This window comes from Saccostrea echinata, unplaced genomic scaffold, assembly GCF_033153115.1.
Source record: "Saccostrea echinata isolate AGI-Se365-2 ecotype Australia unplaced genomic scaffold, CSIRO_AGI_Sech_v1 ptg000001l, whole genome shotgun sequence".
NCBI classification, from domain to species: Eukaryota; Metazoa; Mollusca; class Bivalvia; order Ostreida; family Ostreidae; genus Saccostrea; species Saccostrea echinata.
The window spans coordinates 24,036,966-24,058,195 of record NW_026889750.1 but is presented as its reverse complement, the minus strand read 5'-3'; the positions used below and the strand labels follow the sequence as shown (position 1 = coordinate 24,058,195).

General features: G+C 33.9%; 1 protein-coding gene across 1 annotated transcript in view; it reads left to right on the top strand.

Annotated features, from left to right (window-relative positions):
* Positions 1-236: 236 nt before the first annotated feature.
* The window catches only part of LOC133187550 (tyrosine-protein phosphatase non-receptor type 5-like), a 30,036-nt gene continuing 9,042 nt past the window's right edge, over positions 237-21,230 (top strand). Inside the window, exons 1-9 of the mRNA XM_061322954.1 lie at positions 237-363; positions 474-793; positions 10,526-10,630; positions 11,021-11,188; positions 15,268-15,366; positions 15,807-16,054; positions 17,381-17,467; positions 17,577-17,676; positions 17,961-18,039. Coding sequence (XP_061178938.1) covers positions 291-363; positions 474-793; positions 10,526-10,630; positions 11,021-11,188; positions 15,268-15,366; positions 15,807-16,054; positions 17,381-17,467; positions 17,577-17,676; positions 17,961-18,039 — 1,279 coding nt within the window. The 5' untranslated portion in view covers positions 237-290. The remainder of the gene's footprint in view (positions 364-473; positions 794-10,525; positions 10,631-11,020; positions 11,189-15,267; positions 15,367-15,806; positions 16,055-17,380; positions 17,468-17,576; positions 17,677-17,960; positions 18,040-21,230) is intronic.

Below are 21,230 nucleotides of genomic sequence, written 5' to 3'. Positions count from 1 at the left end.
ACATTCTAACAATGGACATTTATGCTGCAGGGGAAAAACCTAAATCCACCTAACCCAAAACGTGGCACTTCGTATGGATTCGAAAAATGTTGTTCATAATATTATACTAAAAGTTTGGGGTATATACTCTTGATATATATTTCCTCCTGTATTGAAAACCATAATAAAGGACCATTATAGATGGATTTGCGCAAAGAGGTCACGTTAGCAAAGCACTATATTTTCTATATAAACACGGCGGAGTTATTGTTTATGTGAGTGAGGCGGCTGCAGGTTCTTCGATCGCAGACATGAACCTTCTTTGGGAATCAGTTTCTAAAACTTTGGTATATTTCGGCCTCCTTACAAGTCATATTTGTGGACGTAAGTTTTTGATGATTATCAATCAATCTAAACAATTAGTTAAACAACAGAGTTATTTTTTAAATGTGTATTTGTCCAGCCAGAGATCTGCATCAAATTTTTTTTTGCAGTTGGTTCTGAAAATGGCGGTGTTGCTGCAGCAGGCAATTCAAGAATGCCGATGTCAAATCTGGGTGCAAAATTGAACGTTTTCGGTGTTTTTTCAAAAGACAATATTTTAGAGAAGAGTGATTCGATTTGGATGAAGTATAAAACCCAGAGCGAAGAATCGAAGTTGATGCAGCTTTTAGTCCCAAGGGATGGAATCAATGACTTCACACACTTGAAGTTGAATACGGTTGCCAAAGTGGGACGGAAAAAGCGTTCTTATCAGTCTTTTCCGTCGCAGAGATATTATCCACCAATACCACCTGAAAACATTCTAGTTGTTGTAAGTACTTTAAACTATCACTGGATTTATTAAATAAATAATTTTACTCTCAGGACACTTTGATGTCCAAAAGCTAAAATACAAAGCATTATAGCAATAGCAAATCCCTATCTGGTTATGTCAGGGAATTAAAAGTGGGAGAATACTGGAGTGTTCGGACCCTTTTCTCTAGGGTGTAATTGGGATTTACTCTGAAAATTCCATCAAATGTTAAAATTTTAAACAAAATCAAGAAATTCAGAGAGCTTTTAAAGGTTCGAGTAAAGGCAAATTTTTGTTTGTAGAAACAGTTTTACAATGGCTAAATTTTGTTCATGTCCATAATTCTTGTGGCTTAGAGTTTTACCACTGCAAACCATAGTTATGAACATGATGAAGTTGACAAAAAATGTTTAACAGTTTTTCCAAGTAAGATAAAAACTGTTAAGTGAAACATTCTTTGTCAGCTTCATAACACAAATTAACGTATTAAATTGCACTTTGCAATAGCTGAATTTTTCAACAACAAAAAAAATCAAGCTCTTTAATATAAATGAGTATTCAGTGGCCAAATGATATGCAAATTATTTATTCAATTTCTTAAGTATTTATTTCAGTTGAGCAAAATTTGTTTGTTGTTGTTATGGTCATTGTCATAACTTTTCACAATTTCAACCACTATGCCAATTTCAACCAAACTTGGCACAGAGTATCCTTAGGTGAAGAGGATTCAAGTTTGTTCAAATGAATGGCCACTCTCTTTCAAGGGAAGATAATTTATAAGAATTAATGAAAATTTAATGGCATCTTTCAAAAATGTTCTTCTCAAGAACCAGTGGGCCAGAAAAGATGAAACTTACATGAAAGTTTCATTACATAGTGAATATTTAAGATTTAAGTTTGTTCAATTCATGACCCCAGGTAGGATGGGTAGGTTTGGGGCCACAATGGCCAATCACAGTTTTACATTGGAATATACAGCAAACTTATAGCGAACATGCTTAATAACGAATTGACACTTAAAGCGAAGTGGTTTTCATTCCCCATGGCTTTAAAACATATTGTGAACTTCATGGAAATAACGAATTACGTTTATAACAAAGCAAAATTCCTGCCCCTGGCACTTGTTATAAGCGTGTTTTACTGTGTAGGAAAAAATCTTCTTCTCAAGAACAGCAAATCCATGATTAGCCATATTTATGTGAAAGCATGATCAGGTGGTGTAGATTCAATTTTGTTCAAAGCTTTACATGAGAATATACTGTTGAACTTCGGTATCTTGAACTTATTAAGAACAGCAAAGCCATGATTAGTCATGTTGATAAGGTAGCATCTCCTCAGGCTGTGTAGATTAAAGGTTGTTCAAATAATGATCGGGAAAAGGGTGGCAGGGTTCAACACTAACATTTGTAGGCTTTAGTCCAGCCTGACTAGTGCTTCTTTACTTTTACTAGTCCCCACACAATTTTATGAGTCTGTCAAAAAAGAAACATCATGGTTTTACTTTTGATTAATTTAAAAATAAACATTACAATGTACATTTTATACTTTTTGGAAATGAACAAAGCATTTACGTGAAGTGTTTTATTCCACAGATTCATTGAAATCTTGTGATTAGGAAGTACGATCGTATTCCCGATCTTATTCTTTTTTTCTCTATACATTACATCCAAAACAGCCGACATCTTTCTTTATGTGTCATACTAAATCATGATCGCTGTATATCGAATGTTTAATTTCATATCAATCAGTTCTAAAATTAAGCGTCAAATTGACTGGGAATTACCTAACTACCTGCCAAGAAGCTAGAAGATAAAAATACCTGCAGGGTTTTCCAGTAAAAGTTGTCGAGAATCGGACATCTGTAATTTATTCATTTTGTTTTCCAGAAATTTTTATTGGTCTGTTTGGACTAATTAGCCACATATTTTGTTAGTCCGAATGAAAATGTTTTAGTCTAAGACTAATGGACTAACGTTAGTGTCGAATCCGGGGGGGGGGGGGGGGGGGGGGGGGCTCAAAATGGGGGATCAATTAAAGTTTTACAGAGGTCTGGAATATATTTGAAAAAAATCTTTTAACATCTTCTTCCGTCTTAAGAACAACAAAGCGATGAGTAGTCATATTGATATATGGAAACATCCTCAGGTAGTTTGTTCAAATCATTACCCCAGGGGTAGGTTGGGGCCACAATGGGGAATCAAAGTTGTACTTAGGAGTATATAGGAAAAAATCTTTAAAATCTTCTTCTCAAGAACAGCAAAGCCATGATAAGTCATATTTACATGAAAGCATGATCCTCAGGTAATGTAGATTTATTAGTTTGTTCAGACTATGGACCCCCCCCCCCCCCCATTCCCTGTCAGAGGTAAATTAGAGCCACAATAGGCATTCAAAGTTTTACAGTAGAATATAGGAAAAGATCCTTCTTCTCAAGAACAGCAAAGCCATTAGTCATATTAATATGGAAGTATCCTAAGGTAGGGAAGATTCAGATTTGTTCAAAATGTGGCCTCCAGGGCTGGGGAGGTGTCACAATAGGAGATCACAGTTTTACAAAGGAATATCTGCTGATGAAGAACAGCAGGGCCATAGTGACTCAGGTGAATACTGTGGCCCATGGGCTTCTTGTCTTGTAAACTGACACCAGTTCCTTTAGCGTTGATTAGTTTAGAGCTAGATTCATGGAACAGAAGAGAAATGTTCAATATTGGACACACAAAATGAGGTACTACACTGAATTATTTTGCTTGTAATTGGCAGTCTATCACTTCCAGACATTTACCATAGATAAAGATGCTATAATAATGGTTACATTATCAGGGCATGGATTATAGCAGCTTTTAAATTAGAGTGACATTTGACAACATTTGATTGAATTGAGACATCTAACTTGAGGTTAGAAAAAATGTAAATACATGTATGCATTGTAAATGATTTACAGCTTGGTGGTGTGAATTCCAGGATCTTTGGAAAAACTCCAAATGTTTGTTTTGTATAAACATGATAAATATTACACCAACTAATTTTTATGTGCACACATGTATTGACACTTGTATAAACAAATTTTAAGTTACTGTAATATGTCTCATCAAGCATTGCACATAAACATGATAAAGGAGAGGTTTTCATAATGCTGTTTCTTCAGCCATTATTTTGCAAAAAGTGAAGTACGTTCAATATATTATTTAAAGTATTCTGCTTAGTTTAGAAAAACAAACAACATTCTTGTTTATTGTTGATTTCATTTGCAATGGAAATAATTATTTTCATTGGTTAAACATGACGTCACACAATAGAGGCTTGATTATTCAAGATTACGATAGTGTATGTGATCAAGCACTTTATGTGATCGGGTAGGAGAGTGCTTATATGATCTTAAATTCACTGTCAAGGAATTTTTGTTACATCACTCAAAGCTTTGTGTCCAATATTTCAGACTTAAGATATCACTCTAAAAATTGTTGCAAATTGAAGATTGGTATCTGGACCAAGTCACCTAGGAAGGCCGAGATAGTTGCACTTGAAACAATTAAAATACAATTAAAATTTAATTCATTAATATTGAGTGATGTAACGGAGACACTTCAAGTTTAATTCAAATTAATTAATTACAACTGAATTATATCTTACTTGTGACACTCATTTTTGCCCCTTTATAAACAAAATTTCTGTCCATTGTTCTCATTTACACTCAAATCTAAAGACTAATACATAAAAAGATCACCTTCTGTTTCAGACGTAACAGGACACAAACTTCAGCACACAGAAAAGAAAATTTCCTCCAAAATTAAAATTAATTGAACAAATTTTTTATTAAAGGATTTGCACTTACATTTGGGCATTTTTTGGCCAAGTTTGCATAATCATATGGCAAAAGAAGAAAATTATATGCCTCATTTTAACATATAGAGATGTAACACTGGACACTGAAGCCTTCCAACAAACTTTTTTTTTAAATTTACTTAATTGTTAAGTTTTTAGCTTTGAATCAGATCACAGGAAACTTTAAGAAAATTTTAACTTAATAAATAAGTAAACAATTGGACAAATTTTCAGTTTTATTTAAATAATATACATTGTATTGTATATGCCCCTTTCTGCACAAATGTCATTTTATCTTCTGTCAAGAGATCAATCTTGATCTTTTCCAAGTTAAAGAGTCACAGAAGTGATCAGTGGCCATTCTATGACCTGAAAAGAAAAGAAAAAAAATGGTGAAAAGGTAATTTGACAACTGAAGGATATTAAGATCTATACTCGTACTTTGATAGTGATGTAACACTGATCTCATGATATTTTCACAAATTTAACTTGGACACAAAAACTGGTGTCCTATGTTACATCATGTAATGAAGTTAAAGAATGACAGAACAATGTATAATACATACTATTTCACTCAAGTTTATTGTGTGTTTTGCACTTCTTAAAACACCAATTAGGTATTTTTGTCAGAAGCCAATCAACAAAAAAATATGCACATTCATAAATAGTGATGTAACAATGACACATTCTGTTGTGGCTTAATAATCTTGTCAAAGTTACATCTTTAATAAATTTTCATATATTTTCTAAAATTTTCTCTAAAATAGAGTTTACAATGGTTATTACTTGATACAATTAAATTAAGCTCAATCAGTTGAAATTTAATCACATGTAAATTAACATTTTTGAATTAAAAGATTTAGGTAATACTTGATTGGGGGGCGTGATGTAACTGTGGACACAATCAGTCCAACCATAGTGTGAAAATAAATAAGCATAATTCTTATATTAATGTAGCATAGTTCAATATTTACAGTTTATTAGAAAATTAATTCTTATTTCTTTGCAAACACGCAAATCTGGCATTATATATGTTTCAAAATACATCCTTAAATCGCCGAAAAAGATGAGGTCCCCAAAAAATGAGAGACGTAACATGTAAATGACCTACCTACTACTCGCGTCTCCTGTCATCTTTTTCTTGGAACTGATCCAACTCGTGCACGGATCTCACCAAAAATGAAAGTAGAGACCAGAAAATGTCATACAAACAGGATGTCGTCCTCTGGTCACCCGAGTATTTGATGTATGACACGTGTATACAGACGTAACGTTTTGACACGAAAATACAGATAAAATTATGATGATTATTTTTGAAATAATACTTTCACATTTGAACACAGCCATAGTTCGTAAATCTTTTACGACGTCTCTAATTGCTATAAATAGAACATATCGATCGAAGTTTCCTTCGATTGTATCTGAAAGCGGCTGTGCGCGAGACGTAACAAAATTGACACGAAATGTTACATCCCCAAGCATAAAATTTAACCATTGTTTAATTTTAAAAATATTCAATATTTTTTTGACAAACCCAGTAAATTTAATAAATAAATTTGTATATAATAAACGAATCAAGAAAATTAGGTGGAATGATTTTATTTACTGCTGCTATTCCTTCATTTCTTCGGACCATATGAAAAAATGTCACAGAGATTGTCCACTGAATTGCATCAAAAACAATCATTACAAGTTTGATTATTCGCTTGACAATCATTAAAACATCATTAGTTATTAAATATGAGCATCAGAAAATTATTAAATAAGTTTATTCATCAAAGTTGTGAAAGAAAAAGAAATAAATGGCATTTTAGATAGACGTAACGAAAATTCCTTGACAGCGAATTTAGGATCATATATGCAGACTCTGGACCATGGCTTGAGACGATGCAGTGACAGGTGCTTGTGATTTCCAAAGTCATTTTCAAGGAACACTTGTCTTCACTGTCTGAATAACCAGTTCAGAGGGCCTGGGTTCCAATTAGGGGTGTAACGATACAGCTTAAGCATATTGTGGTATGTCATGATACATTGGGACTGTATCAAGATATATATATCGCTATATTTCACCTTTCATAATATTCTATATAATTTGTGTGTCTCTGTTTTGAAAGGAGAAATTCTCTTTCACAATGTGAAAGGATACAAGGTGTATTTCTTCAGTTCACAACTGCATTATGTATCATTTAATATTTAGCTCTGAATTTTTGTGTATATTGTGGTATATATACCGATATATTGTTACAACCCTAGTTCCAATCCTGGTGTTGTTCCTTACATTGTTCCCCCTTGGAAAAAAACACATATTCATTCACAAGGAATGTATGCTATTCAAACATTTATTTTTCTAGAGAGGAAAGAGCACAAAAAGAAAGATGCTTCTAATGTCTCGATGGTATTGATCAGTCTTAATTAAATTTTGTAGCATTGATGATTGCTTCCACATTGAAACAAAAATATTTAGCCAGATACAAAATCAATGGTTTAATTTGTCGTCGGTGGTAGAAATTGGTTGTGTTGGAGGGATTGCAATGCCAAGGAGAGATGTGAATATACAAGCCGCTAATCTAAAAGATGAATCCAGGCTGACATTTGATTTAAACTAACATTGATTCTATTTAAGTTCTAAGAGAAAGTCATAAGCATTGGATGAAAGTTTTTAGTTCACGTCAACAAAGTTGGGGGGAGTTTAAGTAATACCCTGCTGTCCCAGGTTAAAGTCTTTGAAGCAGATTTCTTTTCAAGTACTTCTATGCCCTATATTAATCAGAGATGCATAGAAGATGCTTCTAGTATGTTTCATTGTACCAGTCAAGGTTTTAGATGCTGCAATTACAGCTAAAGAATGAAGGTTATTTTTTTTTGGAGCTGGTTAAAGTTTTTGGAGCAGGTCTCATTTCCAAGTAACTATAAATAAGCCTTTTTTTGTCCAAACTTGCATGAATGATACATCTAAGGATGCACACTAGACGACTTGCTTCGGATGCTGGATCTGACCTACATTTTCCCCGTGTGTGACTAGGTTCATTCTAAAAAACATGTAACTATTTTTAAAGTAACTAAAAGCCCTAATGTTGACCAACTTTGCATTGAAGATACATTTATCGATGCACACTTCCAGAGTTGCTTTGGATGCAGGATTTGACCTACACTTTCCAGATGAGTGAACAGCTAAGTTAAGTTTTTGAAGCAGGTCCATGACCAAGAAACTATAAGGCCTATCAGAACCAAACTTGCATGGACGATGCGTCAAGGGATGTACACGTACACTACCAGAGTTATGCTTCAGATGCTGGATTTGACCTACATTTTTCAGATGAGTCAACAGGTTAATGTTTTTAGAGCAGGTCCATTACCAAGAAACTATAAGGCCTACCTGAACCAAACTTGCATGGATGCAGCATCAAGGAATTAACACTCTCAACCTTGCTTCAGATGCTGGATTTGACTTACATTTTCTGGATGAGTAACTAGTTTAAAGTTTTTTGATAAGTCCATTCCCAAGTAACTGCACACCCTATCAGACCAAAATCGCCAAAATGTTGTCTTTATGGATGCACACTACTAGATAATTAGTTTAATGTGAGAGTTTGCCTTACTTATTAAGATATATCATTCATTGACGTGAGCTCTGTAATCTCTGATTACCTATGTTTGGTTCATGGAAACTGTTGATTGTAATATTTTTATAATGACTGTCTTATAAATCTTACTTTTCATTTTGTTAGAGGTGAATCAATATGTATTACGAGGTTTCTATCAATATTTGAAGCATGTTAAAGAAGATTAATTTTAAAGACTATCAACTTGAAAGTTAGATTACAATTATGTTGAGGAAAAAATGGTACACTGTACTACTAAGAACATTCTAATTGCAAGACAGAATGTTTTTTTCTTCTTGTTCGTTTGGACAAGTGACTATGAAATTTAATGTCTGAACATGATTTTTAGGTGTTGAAAATTTTCAATAAAGAACTAATTCTTCTTTATTGCCCTTGTCCTCTTTTGTTTCACCTTTCTTAACCTGATACTGAAAAGACAAACTTTGTCAAATCAGGTTTCATTTTTTTACTACACTGGAATCAAACCTTTTTTTGCAGCAATGTCCAAGTCTCTTACAATGTAAACAATTAACATATAAATACAGTGTAACATTTTTTCCTTAACATAATTGTAATCTAACTTTCAAGTTGATATTCTTTAAAATTAATCTTCTTTAGCATGCTTCAAATATTGATAGAAACCTCTTAACACATATTTTTTCACCACTAAGAAAATGAAATTAAATTAAAAGTGAAGCCCAAATAGTGAAATTTGGGCTGCATTTCATTTCTGGAATTTTTAAACATTTCCGACATTTTGCTGTTTTCATTTCTGACATTTTAAAGTTTTCATCTCGGACATTTATCATATAGTAAGTACTTTTTTGGCATTGAAAAAAAGAATTGATACTTCTGTTATAAAATTCCTTAAAGTAAAAATTAAGAATAAATCATTGATATTCAAATAATTGGTTTTGCTTGGCTTTCAAAGAAACTAAGAAAGATTTTACCCTGGAGCACATGTAAATATTGTGCACTTTTGCTGAACTCCTTTACTTTTAACTAAACTTAGTTCTTCATCTTTATAGAGTGAAACATTACAAAAATGTGATTTGAAATAAATGTAATATTATCATGTATATCCTGTTAAAATTCTATTTCCACCTTTGTTATTGGTTATTGTTAAATTGCCAGAAAGGTATCCTCCAAAAATTCCGGAAAATTTAAAGTAAAACAATTAATGTCGGAAATTAAATTAAAAATGTCGGAAATGAAAACAAAAATTGTCGGAAATGCAATGCAAAATTCTGGATATGAAATGCAGCGGAACTTTGATCTTGGGATCCAAGTTCATTATAATGAATGGAATGTAACTGTTTAAATGCACTATTTTAGATTTAATGTTGACAATATTCATTTTCAACTTATTTTAAAATAGTCTTTGAGTCTTTGTCACAAAAAATCTCGTGTTCAATAAGTGGACAACTGCCCAACTGTATTCACTTGTCCATGAAAATTTTCACTGGTACCAGACAAGCCAACAAACATTAATGTTGAAATTTTGCATCTTAATATTTACAAATTTTCTGGATTGGGGTGCTTTGGTTTTGTCCCTCTCCAGGGAGCCTCCCTCTCTCCCCCAACATAAGGAGCCAGACTCTTCTTGAGTAATGTCCCCATTTTCACTTTGCAGATTGGTCTGGTGAAATGAAATGGCTAAAACAATTTTTCAACCACTAGTATTGTGGATCATCCAGTAGAAAATGATGGTCCTGAGTAATTTTAATTCTAACATTCTGTTGCCACTCACTTTAGGAAGCTAAGCTGAATTCATTTATGATCTTAGAGGGGTTTAACAGTGATATTCATTTAGAATTCAACTACATGAACAATACTCTAGATCACTATATTTTCTCGACACCTTATTTTCATGAGATAGCAGTATTTGGTATTTATAAGCGAGACAAAAATATTTTGTGAGCTGTGGTTTCTGTTCCATATAATCCTTAACAATACAAATATATACGTGAGAACAAAATTTTCGGGAGCAGACAGATTCACGTAATAATGTGGAAATAAAGTTCTCGTGAATAAAAAGAGATTTACAGTATTGCACAGTTCCTAGATTCAGCTAGTATTATTCTCAGAAGTTCAGTCTACTTTTTATGAAGAACTTATTGTGAAATACATAAATATATATGTAATATCTATACCAGAAGAAATTAAAGGGAACCACGATGAAGGATTTCATTAGTGCCTGGTATATTTCTCAAGAAGTAATTTTTAGTCAGGAAGAGTAGTGTGACTCAGGTAAGCTTTGTGGCCTTTGGGCCTCTTGAATTATGATAGGAATCTGCATATATTTGAATTTTTGTCTTTTTTGTAGTGCATGGGTGCTCCTCTTCAGTACCTCAATAAAACTGCTTTGAAGGAAGCATTTGCCAGCTATTTGAAATTGCCTGTGGAAAATGTCTGCATAGATAAAATATTGGTAATTTTCTTTAGTGGCAACCTTGTTCTTAGCTGTTATTAATAGAATGTTTTGTTCTGTAAAGCAGAATATTAGATTCATGTAATCATGTGTTTGCTGTGAAATCATAATCGTGACCAGAGATAACCCAAATATCTAATAAATATACAGAATCTCGTTCATAAAGTTGTTTTTCTGAAATACTGATTTAATATAAATAGCATCATTATGTAAAAAAATAGTCTGTTTGTATGAAAATCATCATTATCATTTTCCATATTAGATTCTATTTATGTATGTAAGTATCACTATCCTTATTTTTGAAATGATATATGTAGATTTGCTTCAGTACTGTGATTAAGTCCACCTCCATGATATTCTGTGTGATATATTAAGTGCGTTATTTTGTAGATTCGGAAGAACATGGTAGAGCTGTACTTTGTAAAGAGGGGTCATCCTGTGGATTTCTTTGATGTGGATAAGGACTTGATTCCAGTCAGTGATATCAAACACCCAGATCTGTTGGAATACCTGCAGAAAAGAATCCCAGCTATGAACATTACTATTGAAACAAGCCAGGTTAGAAGTAGCTTATGTCTTATCTTCACACTGTTTTTACAAGATAATGTCAGGATGAACATGATGAAGGGAGCATAATTTCAGAAAATTGGTGAATTATTAGTTGTTATCTGCTTTTTTTGCCAGTTTCATAATCTTATAACAGGTGCTTGTAACTACCAGGTATTTTCTTGGAGCGATGAGTTTCTTGGTAAAAATATGTTTTGTAAATTTACTTCATTTTATGATTTAATTATTATGGATCAATTCTTAGTTTATAATGTGTCTATGAAAGGAATATCTAAATCTTTAATTGATGAGAAGCAATCATTTCAAGAGTTGAAATTGTTTTAAGTAATAGGAAGAATATTTAAAGATACAACAGAATGGAAAGCCAATCAAAGATATGAAATAGACATTGTGTGCAAGCAGGGATCACCCATTCACATACAGCTGTATGTTTAATATGTAAATATTTATATATGTGTCACCTTTGCAAAGGGTTGAAAACTTTGTTCTTACATTGTCTCTTAGTTTGTGAAGTCGTTTAGATAATTGCTTCCATTTCCATTCAACATTCTGTATATTGATCCAATCTTAGGGCATTCTCAAAATCCCTAAACATGTTAATACAATTGCAGAGTAGCTGGTAGGCCATCAATGTCCAAACTAATAGTGGTGTAAATTTGAAATCATTCAATTATCATGTTGTCCAGTGTGTAGTTGCCTATATTTGCATCAAGTGTCAAGTCTTGAAATATCTTTGAAACACTTGTCCTTTAATTTTCAACAGTGTACATCATTTCTTTGTAACTGCATTGAGGAAAGATGAATAGATACATCAATGGTTCTTTAATCTGTAAAATGTTATTATAATGCATAACTTGTCATTTTACCAAGTTGCAAATTTAGTAATGCCTTCCATAAAAAAAAATGAGTATTAAAGCTTAGTGGCTTAAAAATTCAGAGTTTTGAAAAAAGATGCTGGTACTTGCATAATCAATGATTTTCAAATTATGCCATTATGATAGTACTTACTGTTTCAAAATGCTTAAGAAAAAAAAAACTTCTTCAATTTTATTAATTATTAGAGTAGTTTTAAGACATTTATTTTCTTATATACAATGAATTGGTAACACTTCCGATTTTAAACTCTCTCTCATTTCTGAAAATATCTCTAGAGGTTGTTATTTTTGCTTGTGATATTTGAGGAGAAGCATAGATCACCATTCTTATGAATGTTTTATGTGCTGCAGAACCATCATCACAGAAGTCAAATGTGATACTTTATAGATAAATCTCTCCTGCTGTTGTGTATACTTCCTAGTAGTATATACAGGGATCAGTTGAGTCTCATTGCATCAACAAGAGTCATTTATTGTGGAGTTCATGTTATAAAGTCATATCTGCCTTCTATTTTTATGCCCCTGTAATCGAAGATTTAGAGGCATATAGTGTTTGGTCTTTCCATTTGTCCAGATGTATTTTTCTTCTTTCTATAAAACATTAACCTTGCCAAGAACTTTTGAGGAGTTCGTTATTTCACATACATGTATTTCACATGTTGTATTCCTTATGACAATACCTTTCTTTGGATACCAACATTTTGATCTTTTAACCTTGACCTTGGAGTTTGACCTACTTTTGAAAAACTGTAACCTTGTCCGTGACATCTGAATGGTTGGTGCTAGGGCTTTCATATTTCACATGTGTATTCCTTGTGAAAAGACCTTTCTTTGGGAACCAAAATTTGACCTCTTGATCTATGAGTTTGACTTATTTTTGAAAAAAAGCATAATGTTGGCCATATAAACTTTTGAATGGTTAGTGCTAGGGCTTTATATTCCTTGTGACAAGACCTTTCTTTGGATACCAAAATTTTTTACATCTTGACCTAGTTCTTGGAGTTTGACTTCCTTTTGAAAAACTTTAACCTTGTCTTTTACTTCTGAAAAGTTAGTGCTAGGACTTTCATATTTCATATTTTTTATGACAAAACCTTTCTTTGGATTCCAACATTTATGACCTTGACCTTGGAGTTTGACCTACTTTTGAAAAATCTAAACCTTGTTCATAACTTCTGAATGGTTGGTGCTAGGGCTTTTATATTTCACAGATGTATTCCTTATGACAAGACCTCTCTTTGGGTACCAAATTTTTTTTTACATCTGGACCTGGTCCTTGGAATTTGACTTCCTTTTGAAAAACTTTAACCTTGTCTGTAACTTCTGAATAGTTGGCGCTATGGCTTTCATGTTTCATATGTATTTTTAATGACGAGACCTTTCTTTGGGTTCCAACATTTTTTACCTTGACCTTGGAGATTAAACTACTTTTGAAAAACTTAAACCTTGTCCATAACTTCTGAATGGTTGGTGCTAGGGCTTTCTTATTTAAAATGTTTATTTTTTAAGACATGACCTTTCTTTGGGCTCCAACATCTTTGACTTTTGACCTTGGAGTTTGACCTAGGTTTTGTAAAACTTATACCTTATCCATATCTTCAGAATTGTTGGTGATAGGACTTTCATATGTCACGTGTTTATTCCTTGTGACAAGACCCCTCTTTGGGTACCAAAGTATCGACCTTGATCTTGGAGTTTGACCTACTTTTGAAAAAAAGACAACTTAACATTGGCTATAACTTTTGAATGGTTAGTGCTTTGGATTTCATTTTTCACATGTATATTTCTTGAGACAAGACCTTCCTTTAGGTACCAACAGTTTTGACCTTTTGACCTTGGAGATTGACCTAGGTTTTGAAAAACAACCTTGACCAAGAGGTGCCATACAAGGCCATCAGTATTTCACGAACACATGTTTTTCTCAGGAATTAGAAATTATTAGGTATAAACTGGACTTGATTTAAAGATTCAGATGAAGAAGAAGACACAGTGTCCTATAAATTTGATGTTTTAAAAAGGTTTTAAAATTTAAATATGAGTTGAATACGTAAATATGATAAATCAGGAAAAAATATGGCATAAAGGAGAATCATTCTGGAAATATGATGTCATTAATTTGTTACATTTCTAAGTTTTAAACAGAAAAGGTCTCAAAATGACTTGTTTAAAGAGTTAATATTTTCCTTAAGAAAATAGTGTCCACAACTGTTGCCTACTTAGATTTTAAGATAATCAGTATATGTTGTATAAAAATCTTTGAGAAATCACGTTTCTTAAAATCTTTGTGGGCAATGCATGTGGTCTATATTAATTTTCTGAAAGAAAATTCCACTGGCAATTGATGTCTTTTGCAACTTTTTATGGAAAATACTGGAAAATGCAGAAGTTCATAATGTCACAATTGGCATTTAGGAGGTCATCTTTGAGAAAACAATTTGTATGATTTTACTGCCTTGAATTTGAACAATTCAGAAAGCATGAGTGTTAATTTCTCACAACAATTTTTATATTTTAAATAAATACAGGGCCAGATTTGTATTGAAACTGTACATACCTTCTTCTTCAATAGGAGAAAATTATGCTAAATCAAGCTCAGTTAAGGTTCCAAAGAATTTATCTTATCAAAGTCTGTCTTTCTGAATGCATAATTTTTTTCAGTTAGTTTTGGTGCAAGCTCAGTAATTTGCCAACATTATTTTTTGTGGTTCAATATACAAGAAAAAAAGAAAGACAATATCTAACAAAAAATGCTGTACATGAGCTTTGCTAAATGTATTCCATTTCCTTGTGGAGTGTGGTAACAAAGTAAACATAGTAAATAATTTAGTGATCGCTGAGTTAACGTTAAAAGACTTCAACTTGTTGTATAAGATATCCTTTATAGTCTAAGCTTTCTCATATATATGTGCTTAAAAAAGGAATAAAGGCATGAATATCATGTCAAGAACATTAAAAGAACATTAAACAAAATACTTTATAATTTGTTGAAAGATGAACAAAGAGAGATGACCATTCAGCATATTGATTGTCAATATCAATGATATCAACTACTCGCTAGTTATTTCATGCCTCACACTGTAAAGGTCATGACACTCACGAAGGACTTCCTTTTTGTGGCAGTAGCACATTATGACAGTCACACATATTTACTTTTGAGTACTTGTAGTATTTTCATATGTACTGTGATGTTTTCAGCAACCATTGATAACTTCAGCCAAATTTTGGACGGAGAGCTACTTCCCCTACTTAGCAGCTGCGTGTAGTGTGTGTTTAGTCCTTGTCATGGCAGTTGTGGTATGTTTTACTTATTTACTATATAATAATATACAAGTGCGTTCTACTGTTCACTTTTGTAAAGTTCACAACATTGGGCTGAAATTTTATATTATAAAAGTATTTGTTCAGACCTATACTTGTTAATTTGTTTCTGTATAAACTTCCTTTGAATACATAAATCTCAGCTGAAACTTGGTAAGTATAATAAACAAGTATTAGGAAAATCGTGTCATTGAAAAAAAAAGTGGGTGGGAGTGGAGGAAGGAATTACTAAAGAACATCATAGTATTCATTGAATTCTCATTGGGTGAACAAATTAGGTTAAATATTCTATTTGTTTAAGTCCATAGTAGTGTTCAATTACTTGTAAATGTCTTGCATCCTTTCATATCAAAAACTAAAGGACAAACAGTGAATAGCCTACAGTATGACATCTGTATTTGTATTTTTCATGGTAGATTTTCTGTTGCTGCCGAAAAAAGAACAAAGATGAGCAGGTTGAAGAGAAGGAGGAATACTCTGAGCCCCAACAGGTGTTCTACCCCTCCCTGAAGCCCCAGCAGATCTTCTACCCCTCTATCAAGCCCGATGTCAAACACCCAGTGATGATACAGCCAGAAGGGAGTCCTGTGTTTGTTACCAAGGGATGTGTAGCTCCTATACAAACTCAAGCCAAGAAAATCAAAGCCAAAGGCCTCTTAGAACGGTAAATATGGACAAATGTTTTTTAGCTCACCTGAGCCAAAGGAAGGGGATTCAGATTTGTAATATTGGTATATTGGTATTTGTAACTGGTTACTCGGTTGGAAAAATTACGACCTACCAGATAAATAAATTTCTCCAATTGCCATCCTTAATTTTGATAAGTACACTCTTCACAGGTTTTAGACAGTCTAAGAAGGGTCATTTTGTTGTCCTTAACCCTAGATCCAATTGAATTAAACTATTAAAAACTATGAATTAAAAGTACATATTGTATTATACATCTACAATTCTTGTATATTTTTTTTTATACCTTACAAAAAAAGAAATAATTTAGTATATCTATAAGATAAGAAATCAGGCGATCAAAATTGATCACTTGTAAATAAAACAAGGATACTTCCAGCACTGTTCCAATCAAAATTTATTAATCATTTCTTTTTTTATTAAATCTGGAAAAAAATTATAATTCGAATCAAATATTCACATTCAAATATCAACTCAATGTGTGAATATTTGTTGACATCCTTAATGTACTTAAATGAAGACAAAAAACTACCTGGTATGCAAATTAGGTTTCGTACACCTCATAAAGATTTCTAATGATCTCAGGGTGACAGGGTGTATCATAAATATGACCAAAGGTCATTATAAAAGGGCAAGGATCATTGGAGTACAAGTACAGTCAAACCTCATTATCTCGATCCCGATTGAACAGAGAAATTTGAGGATTTGATATATCAAGGTTAGAATAGTAAAAGAAAAATGGTTGAGACTTTAAGCTCACCTCAGCATATCCATGGAATTTGAGATATCAAAGTTCACGATGACAAAGTTCAACTGTATTAACAAATTGGGAGAAAGAGAGAGTGATAGAGAGATAAAAAGAGAGAGAGAGAGAGATAGAGAGAGCATGTGCTTTGTAACTGAAAGGTAGAAGGTCAAACTTTACAAAAGAATGATCATGAAGAGAACCTTGTTCTGAGGCTGTTTCAATGACACTTAGATAAGTAATCTGAGGGAAAATTTTTAAGTTTTGGTTAAACCATACACATATGCCTTATGATTTGCTTGGTGGGTTAGAAAAAATTGTGATACGAAGCTCAGAGATGTCTATCAATTAAAGACTTTGTGAGTCTTTCTTCTTTTTCTTTACAGAGGTCAATGTAAAGCTGTGTGGGTTGGCAAATTAAATCCCTCTTTGCTTAAATAATGCATGTCAGTCATGTCAAAAAGCAACAAGAAATGTGTAGGGATTATCACTGAAAATATCAGGGACAGATGGCCTTTTTGCATGATAATCTCTCACTCTGTTTTGTATGTCACGTAGAAGAGGATCAAGTGCTTCACTAAAGATTGATCTGAAAGCTGCTTCCCCAGAGATGAATCGCTGGGAAGGAACTCCACCCAAAGAAGGGTAAAGTCTCCTCGCTTTTTTTTCCATGTCTACAAGAAAATGCTGAGAATTACATGTATATGCACATGAGGATTTCATGTATTGTTATTCCTTTTCCATTATTGTATAGTACTGGACTTGAGTTTTTACTCACTGCTGGGAATAGATTGAGTCGCAGAGATCTACGCAATGCTGTCAAAAATAGTAGGGCTCTTTATGAAGAATTTTGGGTATGTCTTCCTACACAGTACATGCTACATTATAGCAGTTGATTTCAAAGAAGATTTATTATGATTGAACATGAAAGATTAATGTTAAGTGCTTACCAGTATATAGCGATAGCCAATTTTTTTTCATGGATACTTAAAGGAAAATATTTTCATTTGTCACAGTAAGCATCTATATTTACAATAATCTATGAAGATATTGCACAGTGTACAATATACCGGTAGGTCATTTGCTTGCCTTTGCATGTTACTGAAAATTACCTTATAATGGGCCAACGTAATTGTAGGAAATTCCAATGAATCACCCAGAGAAGGTTTATGTCGCAGGATCAGGAATGAAGAACAGATATCGAACCATTATTCCAAGTAAATCCTATTATTTTATGTCTCTAGAAACAAAGATAACATGCTGTATTTTACCTTTTTTTATGTAATGCATGTAATTAAGATCCTGTTATTTTATTATTTTTGTTAACCTAGTTGGAGGCTGTATCTTTGACATATAATGAGATAATGATTCAATTTTTTCAATTTATGATAAATATTAGAGTCATATATCATCATGTATATTACTGTTTATCATATATACGTACTTAATACATATGTGAAGTAAATACACCAATTCTGCACTGTGCCATACGAGTTACATCACAATATGCTATATCAATGACGGGTCCGAAAACCCATATCATGTATTAGACCAGTGTGAATATGCAAAACAAATCTAAACAAGAGGCCCAGGGGCCACATCACTCACCTGAGCACTATGGCTAGGAAAAAGCAGAAATCAGTTCAGTCTTGAAAGGTTGAAAAGTTTAAATAAAAAAGTGGTTCGGGGGGGGGGGGGGGGGGGGGGTCATGAATTGAACAAATTTGAATCTACATTATATGAGGATGCTACCATATAAATATGACCAATCATGGCTTTGCTGTTCTTGAGAAGTAGATTTTTTAAAGATTTTTCCTTTATATTCCTATGTAAAACTTTGATCGCCCATTGTGGCCCCACCCGACCCCCGGGGGTCATGATTTGAACAAACTTGAATCTACACTATCTGAGGATGCTTCCATGTAAATATGACCAATCATGGCTTTGCTGTTCTTGAAAAGAAGATTTTTAGCTCACCTGAGCCGAAGGCTCAAGTGAGCTTTTCTGATCACATTTTGTCCGTCGTCCGTCTGTCTGTCTGTCTGTCCGTCCGTCTGTAAACTTTTCACATTTTTGACTTATTCTCTAGTACCACTGGGCCAATTTTGACCAAACTTGGTACAAAGCATCCTTGGGTAAAGGGGAATTTAAATTGTTAAAATGAAGGGCCAAGTCCCCTCACAAGGGGAGATAATCAAGAGAAGACAAAAATAGGGTGGGGTCATTAAAAAATCTTCTTCTCAAGAACCACAGGGCCAGTAAAGCTGAAACTTATATGGAAGCATCCTGGGGTAGTGTAGATTCTAAATTGTTCAAATCATGATCCCCGGGGGTAGGGCGGGGCCACAATGTGGAATCAATGTTTTATATAGAAATATATAGGAAAAATCTTTAAAAATCTTCTTCTCAAGAACCACTGGGCCAGAAAAACTGAAACTTATGTGGAAGCATCCTGGGGTAATGTAGATTTTAAATTGTTCAAATCATGGCCCCCGGGGGTAGGGCGGGCCCACAATAGGGAATCAAAGTTTTACATTGAAATATATAGGCAAAATCTTTGAAAATCTTCTTCTTAAGAACCACTGGGCCAGAAAAGCTGAAACTTATGTGGAAGCATCCTTGGGTAGTGAAGATTCTAAATTGTTCAAATCATAGCCCCTGGGGGTAGGGCGGGGCCACAATAGGGAATCAAAGTTTTACATTGAAATATATAGGAAAAATCTTTGAAAATCTTCTTCTCAAGAACCACTGGGCCAGAAAAGCTGAAACTTATGTGGAAGCATCCTTGGGTAGCGTAGATTCTAAATTGTTCAAATCATGGCCCCTGGGGGTAGGGCCGGGCCACAATAGGGAATCAAAGTTTTACATTGAAATATATAGGAAAAATCTTTGAAAATCTTCTTCTTAAGAACCACTGGGCCAGAAAAGCTGAAACTTATGTGGAAGCTTCCTTGGGTAGTGAAGATTCTTAATTGTTCAAATCATAGCCCCTGGGGGTAGGGCGGGGCCACAATAGGGAATCAAAGTTCTACATTGAAATATATAGGAAAAATCTTTGAAAATCTTCTTCTTAAGAACCACTGGGCCAGAAAAGCTGAAACTTATGTGGAAGCTTCCTTGGGTAGTGAAGATTCTAAATTGTTCAAATCATAGCCCCTGGGGGTAGGGCCGGGCCACAATAGGGAATCAAAGTTCTACATTGAAATATATAGGCAAAATCTTTGAAAATCTTCTTCTTAACAACCACTGGGCCAGAAAAGCTGAAACTTATGTGGAAGCATCCTTGGGTAGTGTGTTCAAATCATGGCCCCTGGGGGTAGGGCGGGGCCACAATAGGGAATCAAAGTTTTACAATGAAATATATAGGCAAAATCTTTGGAATTTTTTTTTTTAAGAACCACTGGGGCAGAAAAGCTGAAACTTATGTGGAAGCATCCTTGGGTAGTGAAGATTCTAAATTGTTCAAATCATAGCCCCTGGGGGTAGGGCGGGGCCACAATAGGGAATCAAAGTTCTACATTGAAATATATAGGCAAAATCTTTGAAAATCTTCTTCTTAAGAACCACTGGGCCAGAAAAGCTGAAACTTATGTGGAAGCATCCTTTGGTATTTTTGATTCTAAATTGTTCAAATCATAGCCCCCAGGGGTAGGGCGGGGCCGCAATAAATATTACAAAGGGGAGGTCTTGTGAAGAACAGCAGGGCAAAAGTAACTCAGGTGAGCGTTGTGGCCCATGGGCCTCTTGTTAAAGATTATTCCTATATATTCCTATGTAAAACTTTGATCGCCCATTTTGGCCCCACCCGACCCCCGGGGTCATGATTGGAACAAATTTGAATCTACACTATCTGAGGATGCTACCATATAAATATGACCAATCATGGCTTTGCTGTTCTTGAGAAGAAGATTTTTAAAGATTTTTCCTATATATTCCTTTGTAAAACTTTGATCGCCCATTGTGGCCCCACCCGACCCCCGGGGGTCATGATTTGAACAAACTTGAATCTACACTATCTGAGGATGCTTCCTTATAAATATGACCAATCATGGCTTTGCTGTTCTTGAGAAGAAGATTTTTAAAGATTTTTCCTATATATTCCTATGTAAAACTTTGATCGCCCATTGTGGCCCCATCCGACCCCCAGGGGTCATGATTTGAACAAACTTGAATCTACACTACCTGAGGATGCTTCCACATAAGTTTCATATTTTCAAGCACAGTGGTTCTTGAGAAGAAGATTTTTTAATGATGCCATTAATTTTTCACGAATTCCTAATTATCTCCCCTTGGAAGAAGGTGTGGCCCTTCATTTGAACAAACTTGAATCCCCTTTACCCAAGGATACTTTGTGGCAAGTTTGGTTGAAATTGGCCCAGTGGTTCTTGAGAAGAAGATGAAAATGTGA